The 26572-nt window shown below is 39.4% G+C and overlaps 1 protein-coding gene across 1 annotated transcript in view; it reads left to right on the forward strand.

The window, feature by feature from the left end:
* The window catches only part of HDAC9 (histone deacetylase 9), a 553634-nt gene that overhangs the window by 386377 nt on the left and 140685 nt on the right, over positions 1-26572 (forward strand). Inside the window, exons 17-19 of the mRNA XM_042472073.1 lie at positions 2452-2559; positions 17195-17250; positions 17535-17622. Coding sequence (XP_042328007.1) covers positions 2452-2559; positions 17195-17250; positions 17535-17622 — 252 coding nt within the window. The remainder of the gene's footprint in view (positions 1-2451; positions 2560-17194; positions 17251-17534; positions 17623-26572) is intronic.

Here is a 26572-nt window from a genome sequence, read left to right on the forward strand (position 1 = left end):
ACCGTACCCGTGATGGGGGTGGGACTGAGATAAGGGCCTTTTCTGAGGATCTCAGAGCCTAGACCAGCTCATACAGAGACATACGGTCTGCAAAATAGCCTGGACTTGAGCCATACAGGGCTTTATAGGTCATAACTAGCCCTTTGAATTGTGCCTGGAAAAAACTGGCACCCAGTGGAGCTGTTTCAACAAGGGTGTTTTGTGACCTCGATAACCTGCCCCCATTAACAGTCTGGCCATTTAAAAAAAACGTTCTTTTTAAATTTTCATAACAAACATCACTTCTTACCAAAGTTTCACTTTAACCACGTGAAACTCTGTACATTTAAATACATTTAGGCTGTGTGTATGATATTGTAATTTAAAGGTATAAATTTAACTTTGCTAGTTGTTTATGTCACAACTATTACATTCAATGATATATGGGATTTACGATTTATTATTTACTATTTACAAGTAACACTAGTACAAAAAACATTACTAAGGATTCCATATAGTATGGTATGTGAGGAGGCCAATGTGTGTGTGTGGGGGGGGGGTGACACTAACCCCAGTGACGCCACTGCCTATGCAACTATGTAACATCTCCCAGCATGAACCTCAAATCTACTTTACCAGCCAGTTGATGCATTGGGTGCAGAAGGTCTATTCAGCTGTTGTTTAGGGCACAAGGAGAAACATGTTTTCACCCCTTCACACCAGCAAACAAGGCTGAGGCAAGAGCTTTTCCACACATGTTGTGTAATTTTTGGTATCATCATCATCATCATCATCATCATCATCATCATCATCGGTGACCATTTCAAACACCCAGATAGAATCCAAAGATGTTTAGGCTTATTGTGTGAAGCATCTGCAGAAGTTTGTGTGCTTTCCTTCACAGCTTCAAAGAAAACATATTTGAAAGAAATGATTGCAAATAGGAGGAGAAAAAATATGGAAGGAAAAGCAACATAGCATGGAAGGAAAAGCAACTGTTTTGCACAAGATAGCCTGGCTGAAGAAAGCCATGACTTCTGACTGCTGCTGCTTCTACTCTGCAGCTCCCGGAGAGAATTATTAAACAGTGAAGAAGGATGTTAACATAACCTCCAACATTTCACAGATGAAAACCAGCACACATGTAGCCAAACAACATCTGAGTATAGTCATGATGGCATTAGAGAGGAAGAACAGACAAGAAGATGCTAAGAGAGACAAACAGAAGTTTGCCTTAGCCTGAGTCTTCAGGGAAGACCCTCCTCTCATCCCCCACCCCCCACCCCCCCGATCAGTTAATGGAACACAAACTTCTTTTGCACTTTGAACAGTTTTTACAGTAACTGAAGTAAGAGGAAAAATGGGAGCAAGAGGGAAAAACTGGGACTTCTAAAAAGTAACTGAAAAAGCAGTGTGATAGGACTGCCCCTGCTGTATTGAGAAAGTTGACAGGTGTGTGATGGGACTCTTCCACCTTATTTGCACAAGTGTCCTCATCCTAGTATACACAGCTGCCATCAATATTAGCTGGGGCTGGAAGTGAGGAGAGGGCATTTTCCTTAGAGTGGGCCTTCTTAAACTAATCTGATATGAGGGAATGACATATATTTTTTTTAGCAATGTGCCAGGGATAAGCCTCATATTCATGTCCATTGACTACAACATTTTCCTTCTTTCTCAGGAACTCTCCAGGGACCAATGACCTGGGGGCCAGCACTGGTCCAGAAACTGCCACTTTGAATAGCAATAGCCTAAGAGTACTGGCAAGCCTCAGGCCATTGGACCTCTTGCACCTTCATGCTTTGATTCCCATGCCTGCACTCAGGTGCTAAATAGTTAGGCCTTTTCTGATTATATATTGCCAGTGGCTATAAAACAGCATCTCACATTTTCAGAATAAGACCCAGAGTTGTTCTTGAAAAATATACTTTAAAAGTATAAAAATATTTTTAACAAATGACATTTTTTAAAATGAAAGCTTTTCCATAGCTGAGCTCATTTTAGTATAGCCTTTGTGTAAGCGTATGAAATTTACAGAAGCTTTTGTTCTGGCCTTTACAAAAACCAAGATGCAATTTTATAGTGAATGCAATGCAGAGAGAGAGAGAGAGAGAGAGAGAACAGCACTTATTACTATAGCTTGGTGTCTAAGGGGCATATAACTAGGGCATTTCTGGCCTATGTAATACTGTTTGTAATGGGAAATCTAAACAGGGAATGGCAGTGAGGCATGACAGGAATGTGTTTCCATTGGAGAAGTCAGTGTAGAGAAAAAGTATAAGCAAAGCCATGTCCAGAAGGTCTGTTCAGCTGGCCAAGACGGAAGACTAATGTTATTGTACATTGGCTGTCACCGTGCCAGCCCTCCCTCACTGATTTGTTTTCTCTTATAGTCTCTCTCTCTCTTTCTTTTTTCTCCTTTTCTTTCTCTGCTACCCTGCCCCCCTGCCCCTCTGCTAACTGTTTTCTCAGGTGGACAGTGACACCATTTGGAATGAGCTGCATTCGTCCGGTGCTGCACGCATGGCTGTTGGCTGTGTCATCGAACTGGCTTCCAAAGTGGCCTCAGGAGAACTGAAGGTGAGGTCTGGGTTGCATTGTGTGTGGGAAAACTAGGGAAAAGGCTGAAAATGATGTTGTTGTTCTGAGGCTGGAGTGGAGAAAAGGGAATGAGGAAGATGGTGGGTCACTAAGGTGGAGTAATCTAAATAGCTTTTCTTGGTCAGTCAGGAGATTGTTTTATTACTCTGGGCCTTCCAATTCAACAGAGACAGTTTGGTTCCCAGTATAACTACAGTATCATTTCAATTGTTGTACCGCAGACTCGATTGGACAACCATTGTCCAAAGCTGAAATTATTCACAGGACATAACAGTTCTGGCATGCTATTCTGAAATTCTGTTTTGGAACAAGTGTGTGTGCGCACACACACACGTGTGTGTATCTTAGTTGTAAGCATAGTCACAAAATGCCACTCAAAGTGAAGAAAAGAAAATATTAGACCTGTGAGCTTTGAAGAAAAAGAATGGCCTTGTTGATTAGAAGGGTAGTGATGCAGGGTATGCCTTTCTATCAGACAACCTCAGTCTCAGACCACCTCCTCTTCTGCTCCATTTTTTCTAGCTTCCTTTCTATACAATTTGAGATAGATGTATGAAACCCAAACCATCCCAAGTCTAAACAATTTATAATGCAATTTATTGACATTTTACTTGATATTTTGACAAGGTTATTTTAAAACATGCACCATGTAATCTGCCTGAATGCTGTGATACTCCAATTAATATTCTTAGAATTAACACATCAATAAAAGTATACACATTTTAGGTGAAATAACTGATAGCTTTCATACAGTGATCAGTACACAGTTTGGATTTGATGTGCATTTATATATAGGGACCTTATCGCATGGCCAAAAAAGCACAACTTACCCCTTCCACGATACAGTCACTTACAGGATGCAGTCAGGAAGTATCGCATGAAAAATGTCACTGATGCCACTGGGCGACAGCATCCCGGTTGCATCCCAGCTCCCAGCTGTGCTCAGCCGGCCAATTTGCAAACACGGGAAGAGTTTTTTTAAACGCTTAAATATATTTTATTTGTATATGCTGAGATCTCATGATAAAGAGTAGGATATAACTATTCTAAGATAAAATAATAAAAACAATAACAATAAATAATCTTGTGACACAAGATATTCATAGGAGGGCAGCCGATTCTTGATGCTAGGATCCCAAATAATAACAAAAAAAGTTAACAACCAGCACTTTGATTTTTGCTTTGACAGTATACTTTGTTTAAAACCTGATATGGGGTATTACAATGGCCAATTCCAATCAATACTATGGCTGCTGTTTTTCATACCAATTCATAGGAAACCATTCTGTATAAATCATTGCGCACAGTCAGAATGGAGGGATTCTGACTTCTGGTACTTTCAATGTTTTCTGTTTAAAAAGTACTGGAATTGGAAAGATGAACCTATTGCATTTTCTTATCTTTAATCAGTGTACTTTTTCCTGATAGAACAAAATTTAAAAGCCAGACTAGATAAGAACAATCCGACATGCTTTATGTGCAGTTGACACAACCAAGATTTGTTGAAGGACCTTTATTGCTTATCTCCCTGGATTTATGGGGTCTTTCACATTGTGGATTTATTCTTCACTGTTTATCTCTGTGTAATGAAGAGCTGTAGAAGCAAAGTTGTCAATCAGTCTGCTTTTCCAAGGGCTGATGAAGTAGCTGAAATAAAGCAACAAATGTACATGGATGGGTTCCCCCTTCACTCCATATTTATTTACAGTTTATTTTAAGAAGATGACATACAACAGTGGTGGTTATTGGACTGGTGCTGGTCCCTGAGACATTGACCACAGGTCCATAGTGAGATTCTAGTAAAGAAAGAAACAACTGTAGTCACTGAGTTCCTGACATTGAGAAAAATAATCACATCAGATAAGTCTGAGAGGCACTAATATAGAAGATTCTAAGCAGAAAGTTTGTCTGGAACTGAATCCTGTAGATCTAGGTCAAATTCACAGGCTTAAAGTGTAAAATGAAATACACAATACCTTGAGCACACAGTAAAGTTAGAATGCTATGAGATGTCAAGACTAACAAATCACTATTTCTCCTCAGAACAAGCAAATATGGTTGAAAAATGGTATCCATAGAATGATGCACTTTTATTTTAAATTAATGTCTTCATTTGAATTGTTTAAATATTAAGCCTTTTCCCACCCCCAAAATGAAAAAAATTGCAAATTTGGCAAACTCTTATAAAAAGTGAACCAAATCAAAATTTTCCTATTATCCTGCTTCTGAGTAAATGCTTATAGGATTGCACTGTTGAGTTGCAATACTATAAAGAGATTTTTCATCCCTGATCTCCCTGGATAAAGGTTTCATTATTATCAATGGTTGGTGCTAGTTTAAAACCTCAGCTTCATCCTCTAAATCCCAAAACACAAAACTTTTTTATTTGGAAAACTACAGAATATGAAATGCTAAGAGCTTCCAAAGATTTCTGATAGCAGCATTTCATTTCAAAACGTTTTGAGTATTTCCTTTCCAACCTATTTACAACTTTGGCCACTTGAGTGTCAATCAATAAGTGGCACATGCCTGTTAAAAAGGAAGTGAACATTTCCTTATGACTGTGGATGTTTCCTGCAAGGGCTTCCTATTTGGAAGGCTGGGGCAGAAATAATGTCTAGAGGATGAGTGTTAAGAATGGAAAATAACTTTACTGGATTTGATATTGTAGTCTAAGACCCGAACCACACAAGACAAATGGAGCAGCTTCAGACCAAATTGGGGCAAGGCATTTAGATGACGCATGCCCTAAAGGGGAAGTCACACCAAGGCTGCAAAAAGGAGTTGGTTTAAACTAACTCCTGGTGGGCATGGCTTTGGGAGTAGGCCATGTGGTCACTGCAATCCCAGCCCGATGCCAGCTGTCTGCTTCGCCCTTAAGGTATTCATTTTGCAACATTCAAGATTCACTGCAAGGCAAAGCACAGCTTGCATGAGAAATCTGCATCTTTGCAAGCCTTGTTGTATGTTTCAGAGAAACATGATCCACACACAATCATACTAGTGTTTTTTAAATGCAAATGATTAAATTGTGCATAGCAGGAAAATTTGTGCAACATTCTTTACTCGTTGGGAAGGATGTGTACAAAATATGTACTTTGTGGAAAATGCATGAATAAAAGCTATTCCTGCCATTGTACTCCAACATCCTATACGCCAGATTCAAACTAAGAACCTAGAAATTCAAACACATAAATGTAGAGAGAGAAAAAGAGAGAGAGAGAGAGAGAGAGAGAGAGAGAGAGTGTCTCCTGAGTCTATCCCTCCCATCTTATGTAAATCTCAGAAGACTGTAACTCAGAACATAACTGACCAAAAATAACGGACCAAAAAGCAGACAAAATTGATTGAAACACTGAATCTGTAGCTATAATAAACATCTCTTCATTCCATTTGGAATCCCTCATGAACCATTTGCTCCTTTTATTGTTCCTGGCCAATAGACAAAGTACCAGCTGTGAAACTGTAAAACAATACAGCCTACTTGAATCTCATTTTTAAAAAGAGATACTAAATTATGCTTTTTGGGGTAAAGAAAATGTCACCCCTGTCTGTGAAGCCTAAATATATTATCACTAAACATAAAAGCAGGAGAAATTATCCATGAAGACTGATCCTCCCCCCGCTTCCCATTGTTAGGTAGGTGGAGTGAGCCAGTCCTTGGCACAAAACTCTCCATTTTAAGCAAGTTAAGCACATGATGCAAGTTAAGCATGTGTTGAAGGATGAGATGTGTAATTGCCACCACTTTCTTTCCATACTGTTTTCACTCAATGGAAAGTGATGCATCTATTAATTTTCCTTGACAGTTTTTCCTATAAGAGAGGAACCTAAAGGAGATATTCAGATATCAACTCCTGGTTGATTTTAGTGCTCTTTTTAATGCAGACTCTGGCAACGATTCAATAGGACTGTTGGCAAAGCATAAATCTCCACCTGCATATTTATACTGCTCTTCTGTCTTCCTTCTTCTGCTCCTTCTTTGACAGTGGCTTTTTCTTTCGTCAGTGTACAAGGGCAAACAACTACTTCCTTGCAGGCAACTCTGCACTTGGCTACTGACTGGCCATGGATGGCCCCTGGGAAGCAACTAGTTACCCTTGAGAAGTTGAGATAAGAGCAGCCTTTGTCCATTCTCTGGAAGGACAAAGGTTGGACCTTCATTTCTGGTGTGTAGGAGCAGTTGGATGGACCCATGGCCAATCAGTGGTTGCTGGGGCTGGTCTTAGGCCTGAGAACTACATATGACTGCTAGTGGAACATAAATCTGTTCCAGTGTAGCTGGGTCTCAGTGTAGTGCTCCCAGTATATCTATACCAGCATCTTTACTTCCTTTTGCTGTACAATGGCAGCCCAAACCTCTTGTGCACAGTCATGCCTCCCCGTCTTTGCGTCATTGGCTCCAGCCTGAGATTTGTCTGGCTGCCCTTTCCTACTTGGAGTGGAGAAGAAGCAGCCATCATACTTTCCACTAGAGAAAGCCTTTAAAAGTCCTGTCCATTCCCAGGTATGCCAGGAAAGACTTCTGGGCAAATCTCACAGAAGACCAGACACTGAGAAATGGAGCTGTAGCTAGTGGCCCCCTACAGCCCTTCATGCAAGGAGCTAGTGGGTGCCTGTTTTTGTAATGTCTTCAAAAGTACTTAGCTGTGGCCTAACTAGAGTTTATGGCAGCTTAAGCCACCTGTAAGATTCTGACCTAGATATCAGGGATAGGATATAATTTGTTTCTAGCAATTTCATTTTTATGAGCAAAATGTGCAGGAAAAGGATGAATCTGGCACTTTTCAGATAACACTCTATGTTCTCTGCCTAAGAAAGGGTCAGAATTCAAAGATATAGCCATGGTAATCTAGATCAGTATGCAAAGGGTTACAGTAGCAAAGGGGATTTGTAGAAACTTTGAGACTTTGCAAAGAGCCATTAGCTTTGCACAGGTTAGGGGCAGCCTGGATCTCAAGGGAAGTTTCTTTTCTGTTGGTAATGGAACTGAAATGTTACTATCTGACTTTTATTGCTCTTGGTCCCTGGTCCTCACATGGCCATGAAAGGGAGTTGCCTCTGACTGCACAGATAGCCCTCGAATCCCAACCTCTGGTCCTCTATTTGTTTTGGATTTCAGTTCCCAAAAGCCCAAGGCAATTTTGCCAGCAATCAGGAATTATGGGGACTGAAATCCAAGGTCTAATCTGAATTAATGCTGTTTGACAATGCTTTAACTGCCAAACTTGAGTACTATGGGATTGTGGGATTTGAGGTTCTGTGAGACAATTTTTGCCTTCTCTGTCAGTCTGGTGTAACAACAAACTACAAATCCCAGGATTCTATAGCACTGAGGCATAACAGTTAGAACAGAGACAAGAAGCATTATTCTTCAGTGCAGATTAGGCACAAATTATCTGAAGGATTTAAGATTGGGAACCACTGATCTAGTCCATTATAACTGACAACAGAAATAATATCTGAGACAAAACGTCAGCTTGTGACTCTAAGATCATCACTTTTCTTTTACTGTACTATTTTTTAAACATCTTTACTTGATTAAGAAGCCAGTGAAGCTTTGAAAATTTGCATGATATATTTTGTATATTTTGATTGGTTAGTAAACATACTGGTCTTTTGTGGATTTTGGATGCTGTATTTTGCTGCAATATACATATTTTGCCTCAATATGACTCCTATGGAATAAATGTTTGGGAGAATTGCTTGAAGCTCTTTTACTTCAGAGGATCTTAGACTTAAAATGCATAGAACAAAAAGCAGTTTTCCTTCTAAATTTCAGAATACTGTTATAAAATTTCACCAGAAGCATACTAGTGTGGTCAGTTGGATGGTAAGAAGGGAGGAAAGTGAATCTTCCAATGATAACTTCTGATATTATCTTGACCATCCATTTCCACAGAACCAAAACATGTCAGGTCCCTTCAACCCTCTCTTCAGATGGAATGTATGAAATTTCCCTCTTGGTAGACAAAGTTCATATAAGTGAATTAAAACAGTTTGAAACTAATATCCTTGGAAACTAACACTGCAAGCTTTCCTGGGATGTTTCCTTTTGATATGTCAGGACTGATCAAAGTCATAAATCTCTCTCTCTCTCTCTCTCTCTCTCTCTCTCTCTCTCTCTCTCACACACACACACACACACACACACACACATTGCTGTATCCAGACATCACTATTAGCCTGCTGTCTCTCTGCTCTTTCAGAATAATATGACTAAACCATAAAATGGTTATTTCAAATAAGCTTATATATTTGATGTTACCCAAAGCCTCACCAGAAAAGTCAAATACACAGATCAAGAGGTCTGAAAATATCTATCAGATTTAAAGGCTTCCAGAATAAGGAGGTTTGAGGAGGCAATACATTTCAATAACTGTTGCTTTTCCGATCCTATTTGGGCTGGGTTCAAGGTGGACTGGGGCTGTGGCATGTGTTTGCTCCATTGTATATAACCCAAATCAATGGATGCAAATTACAAGAAAGTAGATTCTGATGAAGCATTAGGAAGAGCTTTCTGACTGTAACGGCTACTAAACAGTGGGACATTCTATCTCAGTAAGTGGGGGGGGGGGGCCCCCTTTTCTTTAAATTTTTAAAGAGGTAGGATGGCCACCTCCTAAGGATACTTAAGCTGTGGATTACTGCATAGCTAGATGACCCTTAGGATTCCGCCCAAGTCCATGAAACTGCTATAAAAATTGGTAGGGATTTTTGTCTCTTCTTTGTGACTGAATGACTGATATAACTGCATTATCAATCAAGAATTTATCAGAGCAATATCAATGATGAAATTATGGATCACCAGATATTATAAAACTGCATCCCCCATTCTCTCTCATCATTGCCTATGTTGGGTAGGGTTGATGGGAGTAACAATCCAACAACTATTCGCAAGACATTGTGTTGAATCCTATTGCTAGTTCCAAATAAAGCAGACCCATTGAATCAACTGGGTGGCCCTACATGTTGACTCATCAATGATTCAATGTGACTACTCTATTTTAGAACAAACCAACAGGGTATAAGCCACTGAGCAGCTGTTTTGTCTTTTCTCCTTAATGTGCTTTTTATGGAAAGAAAAATGATAGAAAAAGGAGTGAGAAAATATGGGAGAGTAACTAGTAGAAGATTATGTCACCTTGACCCCTTGTAAAATTCTGCAGATGAGGCAGGGCAAGTGCATGATGATTTTTAAAAGTGTCTAAAAAGAACTATACAAATATATCCAGTATTTTCTAAGAGCTGATTGGTTGTAGTTCAAAGAGAGAGAGAGAAAGAGAGAAAGAAGGAACTTTCCAAGCTTTTAGTATTATTGTGTTCTTACTGTTTTGTGTTAGATGCCTATTTTAATGTTTATTTAAAAATAAAATCCCATGGTAGAAAAAAGTAATAGTTAAAATGTAAATCTTATTTTGAATTGCAGAGCTAATCTGCCCCAGATTAATAGACAACCTAATGAAATAAAAAGACAGCAAATCAAGTATTTCCCAGCGCTCTAAATCTTATCTGTAAGTGTGGGGACGGAGTCTGTAAGATTTCTGTGACTCACTCTTGCTTGCATGTGTCATAAACATTGCTCCAACAGTTTTTGTGTTATTTTTGACAATGTTGAACTTGGACACAAGCTGATTACAGACACAGTGGTATGTGATGACAATAACAGTAATTGTGATATTTCAATTTTTTTGGTTGTTGTTACAAGTAACCAAGGGTCAAAACAGAATGCCAGGTTGAGGCCATGGCAACTGCACACTACAGCCCCAACCTGGCTTTTTGCCAGCACAAAAAGAAGCGGCAAATTGCCACTCCTTTTTGAGCCAGCAAAAGCTGATTTCCAGTGCCATGCTGGCTTGGAACTATCGCACACACAATTTTAAACGTTCTGGGGACCGAAGGAGGATGCTCGTGTGTGCACGCGTGCTGCAGAAAACGGAGTTTATCGCACACAAATACGTCCTCCAAGAGCCTGTTCCGTCCCTCGGCGCGCACCCGTTCGTGTCCAATCCGACAGCGGGTTTTTTGCTGATGGAAGGTAATCAGATCAGGCAAAAATCACGCCCGTCAGGACTGGACGCGAATGGGTGCATGCCGGGGGACGGAACAGGGCCTCTTGGAGGACGTATTTGTGTGCGATAAACTCCATTTTCTGCATCACGCGCGGGCACATGAGCGTCCTCCTTCCGTCCCCAGAATATGTGTGCGATAAGGTCCTCTGTGGTGCTTCTGTGGCCTGTGGCATGCAAACCCCTGTGGTCAGGTGAATGGCATGACACTGGCTTCGGGGTGGTGTCAGAGCATGTGGGGTCTAAACACCGTGCCCTGACGCCACCACCAAGCTGGTACAATGGGGTGGTCTGTTTTGCATTCAAGTGATTTTTAAACTATTGTTCCTGTATCTGTATAAAAATCAACCAACTTTAACAATAAGATTGAATTGAAGAAAATTAAAACTATACATTGAGGGTGGTATAAACAAAGATGGTGATGGTGGTGGTGGTGATGATGATGATGATGACTGAGTCTGTTTAAGAAAAGGGGGAAATGATATACTCTGATAAATGATTGAGTGATACAAAACAGAAGATACAAAGAGATTAGAAAGTACACATGTGTTGGTGGTGGGTTGTCCTGATTTGATTGTGGTGTAGCTTTAATTTGTTATGTATTGTGTGTGAAGTTTTTTTGTTATAGAATGTTATTAAATGTGATTTTAAAGTTTCCTAATAAAAATTTTATTTTTTTTAAATGAGTGAAAACTACTAATTGTAAGCTCAATTATTACAGCTTAGCTTGTCTTATTATAGTACCATTCATATATCAGTCTTATTGTCATAAATGAGTTAGACCCAGATATTGGCTGCATCTGCACTGCAATATTAATTCAGTTTGATTCTGCTTTAACTTTAACAAGCAAGACTTGCTGAAATTTCCTCTTCTACACATCTATTAAAAGTACAGGAGCCATCTCTAGTTTTCAGTCCATCAACCCTAACTCAAGACAGGAGGATGTTTACCAGTGATAGGGACATTATTCTGGAAGAGTGGCTCCTAGACTAAAAAGCTCTGATATTCATGTTCATCTCTCAATGTCGTGGCTGATATGGGGATCACTAATATCTGATAGAGTTCATGGAAGGGAATAGTTGATAGAAGGAAGTTGTTCAAGTAACAATATCTCAATCTGAAAAACTGAATGCTAGTTTACATCAATAAAATATCCTTGGCAGGTTTATTTAAGTGCTTTGAAATATGTCCTTGTGTTCCTCTCCCCTTTTTGAATCTCTATACGTATACCAGAAGAAGAGGGACCATGTGGACAGATCTTAAAAGAAAACAACAAGATCACTAGTGCTCAGTGCATCTTGCACATAATATAAAGCTGTCAACAACATTGTGCTGGGATTATCCATATCAACTAAATTAATAAGACTCTTCCAATGTAAATCTTGGATCCAGTTTTTTCTAGAAACTGTCATGGAAGACAGGAGTGGTCTAAAACGTGTTACTTCCTAAGGTGAAGAGGACAATGTGGTCCCCTCTGATTCGATTATTATGAAAGCCAGTTGGACTGCAGTTGAATTTTTCTTCAACACGCATTGACAGGACAACATCCCCTAATTTACCTGAAGGCCCTGAGCTTACTAAGGGGATGCACAGACTGACATTTTGGGCCGGGTTGGAAGCAGAGTCGGGGCGTATTGTCTACACAATGCACACCCTGGCTTCATCCCCAGGGTATCATGATGCCACGTGCCACATGGCACATGGCGCTCCTCTGGTATCGGATGATGCAGCACTGAAGGAGTCACGAAAAGCAACTGTGTTGCGGCTATCATGCCTTTTCCAGGGCGCAAAAAGGAGCCAGTTTTTGTGGCTCCTTTTTGAGCCCTGCAAAGGCCAGATTGGGACCATAGTGTGCAGTTGCTGTGGCCCCGATCTAGCTGTAAAAGGGGTGGCTGGATGCCATCTCTCACCATCTGCTGCAATAGGCAGATTCTTCACTCTGCCTAATGGTAGGGCCATTCCTGGGGAAAGGAATTTGATCATTTCCCTAGTCAGTTTTACTAACTAACCATAATGATAAATCATAGCCTGATATCCAGTTCAATGTAACGTCTTGTGTCTTGAAGCCGTTGCTTCTTCTTTTCCATAGTGGCTGTGGCATACAGATCCAAGTGAATTTCTTTATTTCCTGGTGAAAAAGGTTTTTAAAGTCACTTGCTGTCCAAAGTTATAGGCTCCTACATTCAGTATCTGAACATTTTTTTAAAAAATCCAAATCACAGTGTCGGGAAAGCAAGATTGTGTATAAGGTTCATCCTCTTTGGAAAATAAACAGCCTGTCACACAGTTAACACATCACTGAGTGATCCTTTACAAATGAGGAAACTAAGCTCTCATTGTTCTTTTCAACTGACCAGTGATATGAGATTAAATAATGATTCCCCTTCCCTCCCTGGGTGAAGATGTTGATACACTGCTGATTTGTCATTTCTCTTTTAAGCATTTTTAGACTTTAGACCATATTTGGTGCACACCTACTCAATCATATCTTGAAGTTTAAAACACACAAAAATCAGGCTTATAATGACAAAGACATGAATCTTTCCTCTAATGTGCATTTCTGTCAGTCAGTTTAACCTTCTGTCTACGTATAATGGTGTCTGTATCCTAGTATAAACAAGTGTCTGTGTAAAAAATGCTTTGAATTTATATGTGTTGGCTACATTTTCAACATATTGCTCGTTGTTAGACTGTCTATCTGTGGAGTATATTTTTGCTTTTCTGTCTGACCTTCATCCACTGTTCTGAGATCACTGTCTGGTATTCACTATTGCCCAAATAAATGAATTCACATTCTCTCCTGCTAATATGGCACAATTTTGCACAGAGTTGGTAGCCATAGAAAGTGTCAGACTTCCCTGAGAAATGAAGAAGCACTGAATAATAAAGTCTGGCAAAAAAAAAATGTTTAGAACTGTTTAATCATTTGCTGTGGGCACCCTAAAGTAATTTTATATTGAAAACAGAGCTGGATGATCAATGGTTCAGTTACTACAATTGGTTCAAGTCTCTCAAAGACTAGAGACCCCAACACTGAAGGAAGAAGATGTCATCGTCATCGTCCTCCTCCTCCTCTTTTTCTTCTCCTTTCACTTCCTGAATCACTCTTCTGTATCATTAAATTTTTGTGTATGTTATTTGAGGAACTAAATAAACTGTACAGGATAAGTCTCACTGAACCTGAAGATGGACTTACACATGGAGATTTTAATACTGCTATTACATGCTACACTTTAATTAATTAATTAATTAATATGATAATACTCCCAGACTAGTCTATCTAAATACCCTGAAGGGCCCACCTGAACTTGGAAGCTAAGTTGGGTCAGTCCAGGTTAGTACTTGGATAAGAGATCACAAATGGATTCTAGGTGCTGTAGGCTATATATTTCAAAGGAAGACACTGAAAAAGCCATCATTTTTTGTGCCAGAACTAATCTTTCTACAATAAAATATTTTTGACACCAAAAATGCTGTTTCCTGTGCAGAAAATGCTGCTGTCTAAACAAATCCAGCACTTATTAATTTTCTGTAGAACAAATTCTGAATTACAGATTTTTTTCTGCACAGCAAATGATACTTTGTGTTCAGAATTAATATTTCTCAGTTGCAATAATATTTTCCATGCAGAAAATACTATTTTCTGTGCAAAGCAACCATGTGCAAATTTTGTGCAGAGTAAACCCAAACTAGAGTGGCATAGTGGTTTGAGTATTGGACTGGAATTCCAGAGACCAGGGTTCAATCTTATGATTTTATGGGTGACTTTGGGCAGATCACATGCTCTCAGCTTCAGGGGAAAGCAATGACAAACCTCCTCTGAACAGATCTTGCCAAGAAAACACTATGATAAGGCCACTTTAGGATTGCCATAAGTCGGAAATGACTTGAAGGCACACAACAAAAGTCCTAAACTGCAAAGATTCTTATCAGTCCAAAATTCCACTCCTCAGGGTGTCTCAGTGCTCAAAGAATATGCTTTTCAACCATTTTCCAAGTATTTTCAAATATTCTTTCCATCCCTATGGCAGGTACACAAGACAGGGATTAATCTGTAGCAGCACCTCAAATAGAATTCCCACCTGAGGGACATCAGGCTGTCTGGGTCTATCCATCTTGAGTTTCATGATGACAGCTGTGTTGTTTCATATGGTCTTTGGTCCTTAAAACTGGGCATTGCAGCTTTGGCTGTTTTAACTCCTAGTGGCTTTAAAATTATTTTTAAAGAATTGTTTTCATCTGTTTTTAACCATTTTTATTTGTGTATTTAAACTTTTTACCTGTTACACAGCATTTTGGGAACTAATATATAAATGCTTTCAATTAATCAACTGATTTTATATTTCTATTTATATCACAATAATTATAATAAATTTGTGCCTACACACATAAATCAGCATATGCAAGATTTCTGCCCATCTGTGTTGTATCTTGCTCTGTTTTCTACTTTTTTCATAACTGTGCTCTATCTTAGATTTATCTTTTTTGGTGATGTGTTTCCTCTTTTTTCATTCACCCATGGCCTACCTTTGAGTGAGTGACAGAAGGAAAATGAAGGACGTTCTGTCTGTCTGCTTCTCCAGTATTTGTATATACTGATGTGGGTCTGGCAATGATGCAAGGATCTCTGTAAATTTAACTATGATAGCACAGGGAACTAGCTGTAATGTAATGCACTGTCTCATGTAACCACAAAATAATTCATTCTCATTCATTTGGTGATATATGGTTGGGATGGTTAATAGTAGTTCCTTATCAGCAAAGAGGGTTTTCATGGCTGCTACCTACCCTGCATTTCTGGGCAGCAGTCATTTAGCAAAGATTTATGGGCCTTTCCTTTGCTTCATGGTGTGTTGGGAATGGGGGGGACGGGGGTGAAATCCTGTTGTAAGAGGTGCATTGCAGTGAATCAGTAGCTTAAGGTATTCCTAGAAAATCACAACTTTTTGATGGCTGCTCTGAATGTAAACCTTCTATAAAATGTCCAGAATGTGTGTTATAAACTGACTTAGGAAGTCCAATAAAGTTGAAAGCTTTGGCAGGCTTCTGAGCTAGATTTATAGTTAGTGGAATATGGAATTTCCATCATCCTTCTTTTTCTAATCTCCCCAATGACCTTTTTGTATGTGAAGGTTTATCATCGTCTTCACACAGAAAGGAAAATTCGGTATTTTCCAAGCATTTTAATTTAAATAAAAGGCCTTAAAATATTTTAAATTGTTTATTTCTTGAGCAATTCAAGTCCTATGATTTCTTCCCCCTTTCATGTGCACATTCTGGATTGTTCCTCCAGCTAACTTGCTATGCATTATTTCTTTTGATTTAATATGACTTTCACTTGCCTTTTTACCTAAAATTTATACATGGATGTAGCTGGGACTCAGTACAATCCCTCACTTTCTAGGCTTACAACCATACTGGGTTGTAGAATGTTTTAACCATACATTTTCTTTAAAACAAGAGAAAATGTATATGGACAGAAACACAATATCAGCAATGCAAACCTATGCATGTCAACACAGAGCTATATCTCAGGTCTTATCTGCTTGGACCACATAAAGTGTCCTCTCCCCAGTCCTCTTGGTGGGGAGACCAGATGACGCATGGCCCAAATGCCAGTTCTGGTGCAAACAGACCCGATGACGGTTGGCTTGTTCAGCACCAAAAGTGAACCTTACACAACCTTAACGTGGATTTAAATACGTCACTTTTTACTTTGGACCTTCCTGAAAGATAAGAAGCTCTCCATTTGATGCTGGGTGGTTGTTTGAAATGTGTCTTTGCTCTGTTGCCTGGAGCTGCTACCAGTCACTCACTCTGAGGTCAAAATAAGGTGCCCAATCATAGAAATGAGGCTGGGCACCTCATTCTCACCTCAGAGTAAAGTGACCCACAGTAACAGTGGATGCACTGGATGGCTCAGTGGGATGCACTTGGTATTAGCTGCCCAGAATTGGGACAGAAAGCCTTTGTGATGTTTGGGCAGGATTTGGGCAGCTCTGGGGCCAAGATACTTCAGGTTGCCCTCTGCCAGTGAAGATGGGACGTCAACGAAGGTAGAGGAATCTAGTTTGAATCTGAATATTTTACCACACTGTTGGACAATTTGTGGCCTTCTACATATTGTGAACTTCCAGGTATTGGATTTCAGCTCCCATAATTCCTCACTTTTGACTATGTGATGATCTGTGTCCCTTTAGATGTTGTTGGACTTAAGCTCCCATCAGCCCTTGCTAGCATGGCTAGTAGGCAGGCATAATGGGAACTGAACAACCTCTGTAAGGTTTCAGTGCCCCCTTCTTCTGCAATCTCCCCATATTTTTCTACCATGTGAACTGCTTATGACTGTCACATAAATGTTGTGAGTGCTGTCTTGTGCAAGGGCACCAACAAGGCCATTAAAAAGATAGTAGCCATTAATAGATTCTAAATCTGTTTGCTTGCTGGTCTTTGCTCCACAGAAAGCGATGAAAGTTCCCTTCCACAATCCCCTCCCTTTCTTCTATTAAAATCTGGTAATTGAAAACCTATCTTGTTCTTACAGAATGGTTTTGCTGTTGTAAGGCCCCCAGGCCATCATGCTGAAGAATCAACAGCCATGTAAGTACCAGGGAATATTGCCCATCTTGGAGCACTAGGGTTACTGGCAATCACCTGCATTGTGCGTGTCTCTGAGGAGCTCTAATTGTTAGCAGATGACTGCAAAGGCTTTCGAGGTCCTCCCAGAAGTAGATTTATGGTTGCAGACATCATATAGCTTTTTAAAAACATGCACATGCGCAGACACGCACCACATATTCATACACAAATGCCCTGAACATTATTTATAACTGTTTTCCTGCCCGATGTGCTTTGTAAATTTTCTGTTCTTCTCTATTCCACAGGGGGTTCTGCTTTTTTAATTCGGTTGCAATTACTGCCAAATACTTGAGAGACAAGCTAAATATAGGCAAGATATTGATTGTAGATCTGGTATGTATATTCTTGGCAAGTCTCATCATTTTAGTTCATCTAGATAAAAGGTGGGGGGTGGGCACAGGGAAAGAAGGAGGAAGAAATAAAGTTTGTATTTTTTTTTTATTTTATATGTTAAGCATTCCTTCCGTTAATACTTAGAAGTAATAAAGGTGTGTGTTTTTCCTCTGAATTTGGGAACTCATTAAATCCAGGATGGCAGGACTGAAACCATAAACATGTATGTTTCACTTTAACGGTGTTAACAGCAATTTTAATGAGAAGAAGGGGCAGATCAGGGTGACTTTTATGGTTCTTAAATGAATTGATACTTCCACTGTTAAAATGACCCAACAAGTAACCACGTTTACTTTTCCCTACAGAATATAAATTTGAAATAGTTAAATTATGTGGCTTTGGTTTGGTAACTATTTTGGCTTTCCTTCTTAAACTAACAACAACTTGGCTAGTTATGCAACATGGGAATTTTTTAAAAAACAGATCAACAAGACATTTCCCCTCCGGGCTTTGAAATCATGTATGCTAGTACAGCATGACTTTCATGCAAGCAAACTAATTCAATAACAGTAAAAAGAAAAGCTCTTCAGATGTGATTAATCCTTTACTGAGGATGAGAGTCTTAGATAAATGATTGGTTCATATGCAGTTGTCCTTTGGTATATTGTCTACCCCTTTTCCTAGTGAATAATGAATTGAGCTTCAGCCTCCTGCTTCAGGATCAGCTTCATGCACAGTCTTAAGGAAAAGCTAAAGGTTGATTTATGAGCCCCATTTTTTGTTTTCCTACATTTGGGAGGAGGTGTAATAAGTTGACTGAAAAAAAGCAAAGACAGGAAATGAACCCTGGCATCCAAGCCTAACCTGTTACATCTGTGTTTAATTAATTTTTGCAGGTGATAAAAGATTTAAAGACAAAATATGTTAAATATTTTTTTAAGCCATGGACTTAATAGTTTAAATCTTAGTCGTATCAGCACTTATAATTAAATCTTATCATGAAGTCATGGCCTTAGCATTTAGCACTTTTCTCCCCAGGTGGAACATGTGTCGCAGCCATTGAAGATGGTGCATGAAAAGAATAGCTAATGATTTAGATCAGAGAGTAAACATGTAGAATCCTTTTTAGAAATATTAATATTATTGCATGTACTAGAATTAACACAATAGCCACAACAACCATGCACTACATATGCTGTGGTGTGTTTTTGTTCCTAGTGGGAATTCCAATGTATGAAGAAAAAAAATAACAACAGGAAACTAAGCAAGGGGGGGGGAGATGGTGTAGTGGTTTGAGTGTTTGACTAGGATGCTGGGACAGAAAGGTTTGAATCCCTGCTCAGCCATGGAAACCCACTGTGTGATCTTGGGCAAGTCAGACTTTTTCATCCTAAGAGGAAGGCAATGGCAAACCTCCTCTGAATAAATTTTGCCAAGAAAATCCTATAATAGGGCTTGCATAAGTCAGGATCCACTCAAAGGCACATAACAACAACATACATTTTTATTATTTTCTCGAGCCAATGAGAGTTCCAAAACTCCCAAATTCCCTAAATGGGACCAGCCTTCTGACAACAACAATACATCACTTATGTGTCATGGTTCAACAAAACCATCATGGGACATTTTTTTTGTTCCAATATGTTACATTGGTTGGGATAAAAAGAATCAGTGGTGAAAGGCAATAACTTTATTGGGTCTTGTAGTGGTAGCAGTTGTTGTTCTGGCTGTTATTTGTTTGTAAGAACAGAAAATGTTTTGCACAGCAAAATACTGGGGGCATTATTTACAACTGTGCATACAACAATGTGGCAATGCAGAATAAATCAATATGTGATCCTAAAGGACCAGAATATTGTTTCCTGGTACATGAGGGTTAAGCCTGTGATGTGAATGTACAAACATAAACAAAACAGCAATGTACATTGTTGGGTTTCTTCTTTCTTTCTTTTTTTTCTTTTTGTGTGTGCAATACTTGGGAAATTTGACACTATGGTCCAATGGTCCTGCCATGTTCATGGGCCTCTGCATCAGTGCTAACAGTGATGTCATGTTTCTGCAAGCTTATGTTCAATCGAAATTAGATTTTACACTTTTGGCAAGGCTATCTGTTTTAAGCTTTGTACAGCACTGTGTACATTTGATATTACAAAATTAATTAATTAATTAATTAATAACAAAAAATGCACCAATGGGATTCTACCTGTATAAACAAAAGCTCCTCTAGCAATATCAGCAGATGTGCCCCTAGCAGTCTTCCATAGCATCATCTACCAAACTTGAGGTCACTCACTATCAGTAACCTACAGTAGCCATGCAGGGAAAACCTTGTTTCAACACAGTGACAGCAAAACAACACATGACATTACTCAGTCTCTTAATGTGCACCATCAACCCACAATTCACAATCAGACAAGCATAAAGGAATTTCAGGGATCTATACAGTGAAGGCTACCATGATACAGAGGGCAGGACAGTAGCAAATGGTCACAAATGGGAAATAACTCCAGGATTTTTAGCAGAGATTTAAACTCACTGGGCCTACAAAGGTGACATCTTATGAACCACTACCCTTTTGTGAGGAAGACAACTAGGAAAGCAGGGATGTAGGGAAAGAGTGTCATTCTAGCCAGAACAATGAGCCATCTCTACAGATTAATGAGAAGAAAGTGTGCATGGAAAAACCAATTGTTTCCTCAGCAAAAGGATTCAAATCTCACTATTGGATATATTCCCACACAAACATTACACCCTAAGCAAGACTATAAGGGCCTATGGGAGGACTCTAGACACAGTAAGATAAACACCAGTAGTACTAGGGGCTATCCAACAGTTTAGAAAGAAAGACAGTGGCAATGAGAAACTGGAGATTTGGCTCCATGTCCAGCTGGTTAAATGAGTACCATGCTTACCACTTTGCATGCTTTAATGGTCACAATGGTGTATACAAAAGGGAAAGAAACAACAACAAACAAACAATGCTTTTATTCATTTATATCTCACCCTTCCCTCAATATTGGGACTCAAGGTGGCTCACAAAATTTTAAAACCAGAACAGATTTAAAACATTCGAAAACACCAGTAAAATATACCAACATATTTAAAATTGTCAAGTAGGATAAAAAATAAGTACTGTATGTAGAAGAATCAAAACCTTGTATTCCATAGGGAAACTCCTTGGCTGAAGAGAAACAGGTGAAAGACAGATTCATAACAGAGGCTTTGTAATCCTCCAGGAGTCTGTCCCAGAGCTTGCAAAAGTTACTTTGTAAGACAACAGCTCCCAGAATCCCTACCCAATGTGTCTAGAAGAGTAGCTTTTCTTAGCTCTGAATAGGCTTGATGACTGCATATGGTCATGAGAATGTTGCCCACCTTGATATAAATGACTGGATTTTCTTGGCTGGGTTTTATGGACTCATGGCAAGGTGCAATTCCATTATTGACTGAAACGTTCACCTGAATCCTATCCAGCATTGCATCTGTTACAGGAAATGAGGCCAGCCATCTGAGGCAGCTTTGGTTGCATTAACAGAGGGCCTGAACAGACAGGCCAAAATAAAGCTGCTTTGGGTCACTTTGGAGGTATACTGTTTAAATGACACACACATCCTAAGAGGCCAGAAGCTGCTGCATTTCAGTTCTTAGGGCTGGAGCATGGCTTTGGCACAGCTTCCAGCCTCTTAGGATGCATGCATCATTTAAACAGCATACTTCCTCAGGCGGGTTACAGACCGCCATTTTGGACGTCCTCAGGACGTCCCAGTTTGAAAAAGGGGTGTCTCTTCTAGATGCCCCTACTCCTATTATGGACTGAGTCTGTAACAAATGGCGGCGGCCGTTCCACACGACCACCGCCATTTTGACGTAGCGGACGCTGTGCGTCCACGCATCGCACGGCGGAAGTGATGCCACGAGTGCGCGACTAGCGCCTCACGGTGTCTCTTCTGGGCCGCAAGAAGGAGCGCGATTTTCATGCTCCTTCTTGGCAGCGTCCGGGAACCGCGACGTTTGGATGCTGCGTTTCCCGGACACTGTAACCGGCGCCGGCGGCAGACCGCCACTTCTCGGAGGTCTGTAACGCACCATAGTGACCTGAAGCAGCTTTATTTTGGCCTGTCTGTTCCGGCCCAGAGTTTGGATTCTGATACATGTTTGCATTTGTATCCTGCAGCAGGATCTCAGACACCTATACAGAAAAGCAAGCAGTATGCTTTCTGCCCACAGAAAAGAATTCTGGAGTGATTTGATCCCATGAAAACTATAAGATCCTTGGCAGGATGTTAAATTTCCTTATTTGTCTTTAGGTTCTGGTTACAGTGGTAGTGAGTACCATGATATTCAGATGGTCTCAGTCTTTTACTCAGGACTAGTTTGTTCATCTAATCCCATTTTACATGTGAATTTGAATAAAAGAGACTCAGATGTAGAAATACCTGAGATATTTGGCCCAACCCTTATTGTCCCTGTATTGAGCATATGAGTACCTACAAGGAAGAGCTTACATACATAGACCTTTACATGCACTGGCTGTTCATAAAAAGCCAAACTCCGATTGCTGATCTTGTTGTATAATCAAATTATCCAACACAGATTAGGATTCCTGCTTTATCAATATATCTACAATTCCACAATACTATCTCTCTTTTAAGACATTTCCTTCAACATTATTCAGTAAAATTCATTGGTCCATGCTCCAAAACCGTCTTTCTGTAAAATACAGCTGAACATAAAGGTGCAAAACATAATGAGGAGCAAATAGAAAATGCTTATTTTTCAGAACTTTGGAAAGCTATAATAAATTGGGTGAAGAAGTTGCATGTGTTTAGACATGGGTGGCTGCATATATATCATCCCAGGAGAAAGGCAGGGTACAAATCCAATAAATAAATAAATCAAACGGCAAACAGCAGGGAATTTATATGTGTCGCTTATTTTTTAAATTTTTATTTCTGAAATGGTTGCCAAGACATATCAAAAACCTGATACAGCCTTGGAAACTCCTTATCTCCTAGATTTAGGGATTATGAGCTCTGGAAATAAAAGTCAGCCATATTGTTTCAATTTACTCCCTTGTTTCTGATCTTTGTGGTAGGGAGTTGTGGCCTTCCAGATGCTGGTAGGCTTCAATTCTCATCAGTCCCAGTCAACATTACTATTGGTCAGAGGTGATATCTGGGAGATTCTTTGATTTATATTCCTCAAAATCCTCACCACCACCAATGTGCACTGTTTAGAAGGAAGAAGTCATGCTTCCCATATTGGCCATAATTGGAATTTAGTCCTTGGCATCACTTGTCCTGTTACATGTCCAACATCTGATGGTGTCTTAAAAGCAGGACACTGTAACAATAAGCAGAGGGACTCTCAGGCTTTGTAGGGATCTTTTCACATTGCTGTCAGGCTGGCAAATAATGCCTAACAAGAAAACTGCTAATTCACCAATTCAGAATTTGACTTGCCATGGTAAATTAATTTTAAATTGGCTCGATTTTGAGGTAGGGAAGTTAATATGTTTTTATCGATCCTAGCATGTGTAAACCAGGCTCACCTGATGATGAGAAAATGTTAGGAGCTTCCTATAAAAGTAGAAAACTTACCTCTATCAAGAATTTAATGAGAATTTGTCCTGATTTGAGTCAAATCTGGAATTCTTCAGAAATTTGGATAGTAGGGAAAATGGCATTCTGAAAATTCCCACAAGTCATAGGATCTTTTTTTTTTAATCCTGAGCACAACATGAATTGTAGAGTTTTTGAAAAATGTGCAGAAGATTGAAAAACTGTACAGCTTTGCTGTAAAAACCTACTGTTGCATTCTTTTCACTATGAACAAAAAATGCACAGTTTTCTGAAGAAGAAAACCCTGACTTACTTATGTAGTGTTTTGTTGTGCTCAGTTCCAGGTCTGCCGCACCATCCAGTGTATGGCAAAAAATGCAGACAGTTGTGCCCCATATTATTCAGTGGTGGTAACGTGTACATGTCCACATCAGTGCATCCATGTGCAAGCACTACCTTTGACTAATGTGGGCTGTAGTAATCTGCAGGTGGTTAAAGCCGGCCAAGGGTCCATTAGTCCTTATAAATATTTTATTCATATCACAGATTTATTTTTGATCCATTTCTATTTGTGATCCATGCTAGAGATTATTCGGAAAGCCACAGGGTGTCATAAGACAATACAGAAGTAAGCAAGTAGTGGGGTGTCTTTTTCTAGAATAGTTAAAGAGGAATGTGAATGTAGCAGCTGTTAAAACTAGGAGAAACATGAGATGAAAGTGGCAATAATGTGTGTTATCTGAAGAAAGGGGAAGTTGTCATGTGATATTTAAAGCACTTTAAAATTAATGAGTTCGATCCAAATTTAGTTCTTCTGCATCAAGCATGCCTTTTCGATCTATTGATTGATTTTCTGCCCTTTTTGGAAGACTTGCATAGCTTATAAGTTGTTCCTAAGTTGCAAGAAGTGACATTTTAAAGAGTTGGTGACACACAAACTCATAATAATAACTACATCCAGACTACATTTGACTTCATTATACTTGGAAATCTTTGAGTGATATATTACAATGATTACCTGTAAAATCAACTATTACCTCTCCATGGGAACAGGTTTCACTGAACATACTAATGAGCTCACCGTGAATTTTAAAATTCTTTCAAATATGTTCTGCGGTTTCACTTTCCCAGGAGCCATTTTCCTTAATGAAATAACATAATCCTATTTCAGCATTAATGTGAACATATCAATAATAGTCTAATAATATTATGGATTCATAAAACATCCCATGGGATTACAGTGTAACTCCAGCCCAAAATAACTGAAACTGAATCTTAGCTTGGGCAAAAAGTAGATAGCTAGTGCACTCATATTTCATTATTTTGGAAGACCCATATTCCCACTGGAGAGAAATGCATTTAATGACATCAAGCAAGAGATCCAAGAATTTGAGGTCACTCACTTCTTTCTTTACTTGGTGTGTGGCCTTCTAAAATTTATAACAGCCCTGTAGGCATGTGGAAAAGAGGAATAAAATTATTTTGTTTGTAAACTGATTGAATTGTATATATAGACTTAAGTTTCTTGGGGGAAAAGGTATCTAGGATATTGAGACCTGAATGCTCTTCTTAGTTCCAACTACAATACATCTACTTAATCTAGTCTAGTCTAGTTGGGACAAACCTCTAGGATTCAAAATTGAGTATGATTTTATTGACCTGCACATAATGTAGAAAAAATGTAGTTCTAATGTGATGTTTTCCATGTGATCTTCCCAATTTGTTAGTATAGGTTTGGATTCAAATTAATCAAATACAACTGGGGCCATCTAAAAATGCCATGCAGGGACAGGGGACCTTGATGAATACTGTTGGACTGCCAAGGAATGCCAAGGAGTGGAAGCTATTTTCAGTGGAAGGAAAAAACAAATCACCTCTAAGTATTCCTGGCCAAGAAAACACGACAAAATCAATGGAGTTGCCATTAAGTTGATTGGCAGCTTGTAGGCATGTACACACAGACTACAACTAACCAGAAAATGTTTTAGCCATGATAACAGTGTTATCATGCTCATCCACCTTAAACCATCAGCTCCATCTGAAGAAAATCCCAAAGTGAGAGGACATATTCTAGCTGCTGGGCTGGATGCTAAGTGGAAGAGGTCCAGGGTTATCAAGACAGATGTAAAACCCTGAGCTTCTCTTGGCGGAGGGACTACAACATTAATGGTGAAATCTACCAGAAGAAGAAGTCAGGGATAATCCAGTGCCAAGCCTGAGACAGATCTTGGTAGCTCAGAAGGGGGAATTGTTAGCCTTTTAGTGATAGTACACCAACAGAATCCCTGCACTGTCCCAGTTGTCTAACTCCAGGCACTTGAGGTGGGAAGCAAAGTTCAGCTGTATCATGCAAAAGCCCACAGCACTGCCCACTAAAGAAGGAGCAAATGGTGTTCTGCCCTCAGCCCAGACCTAGAAAGAATAGGATGAGGATGCAACATGCTATTTGGACTACCTCCCCTCCCCAGAAGCAGAAGGCAGTGACTCTGACAGGAGAAGGAGATGCATCTTCAGAACTCCTGTCATGACAAATGCCAGATTGACTAGTAAGCCAGCTCTGTGTTAGGATCAATTTGTTCTTCTTTAAAAAAAAAATTATGCAAGTAAAATACCTTGACATTAAAAAGAAAAGTACAAAAACCCATAGTTTAACACATACTAACAAACAACCAAATAAACACACATAAACAATACAATATAGTTAATATACAGTAAAACATATGACAAAAATAAACTTTCTTGACTCTTTTTTCCTTCTGTTAAGTTTGAGAAACTTATTACTTCTGTATATTTTGTCACTTATTACCTATCCCCCAATTATAAATTATAGATTTCTGCAATATCTTAATCCAAGCCTATTATAAATTCATCTCCCCATTTGTGTCCAGAGGTGGACGACTAAAATGGTGAAATGTCTGGAAACCTTGCCATGGAGGAGCAACTTAGGGAGCTGGGAATGTTTAGCCTGGAGAAAAGGTTAAGAGGTGATATGATAGCCCTGTTTAAACATTTGAAGGGATGTCATACTGAAGATGGAGCAACTCCATAGACTAGGACATGGAGCAATTGATTCAAATGACAGGAAAAGAGATTCTATCACAACATTAGGAAGAACTTTCTGACAGTAAGAGTTGTTTGGCAGTGGAACACACTCCCTCAGAGTGTGGTGGAGTCCCCTTCTTTGGAAGTGTTCAAAGAGAGGCTGGATAGCCATCAGTAGAGAATGCTTTGATTCATGCATGAAAGGGGGTTAGACATGATGTGCCTTGAGGTCTCTTCCAACTCTATGATTCTATGAAGTTTATCACACGGGGCACTTACCGCTGCCCAAACGCTGAAGTGTTACCCAAATGTTTCAAAAGCGCCGGAGGTGGGATCATCCGTCGCGC

The sequence above is a fragment of the Sceloporus undulatus genome, chromosome 6, assembly GCF_019175285.1.
Source record: "Sceloporus undulatus isolate JIND9_A2432 ecotype Alabama chromosome 6, SceUnd_v1.1, whole genome shotgun sequence".
NCBI classification, from domain to species: domain Eukaryota; kingdom Metazoa; phylum Chordata; class Lepidosauria; order Squamata; family Phrynosomatidae; genus Sceloporus; species Sceloporus undulatus.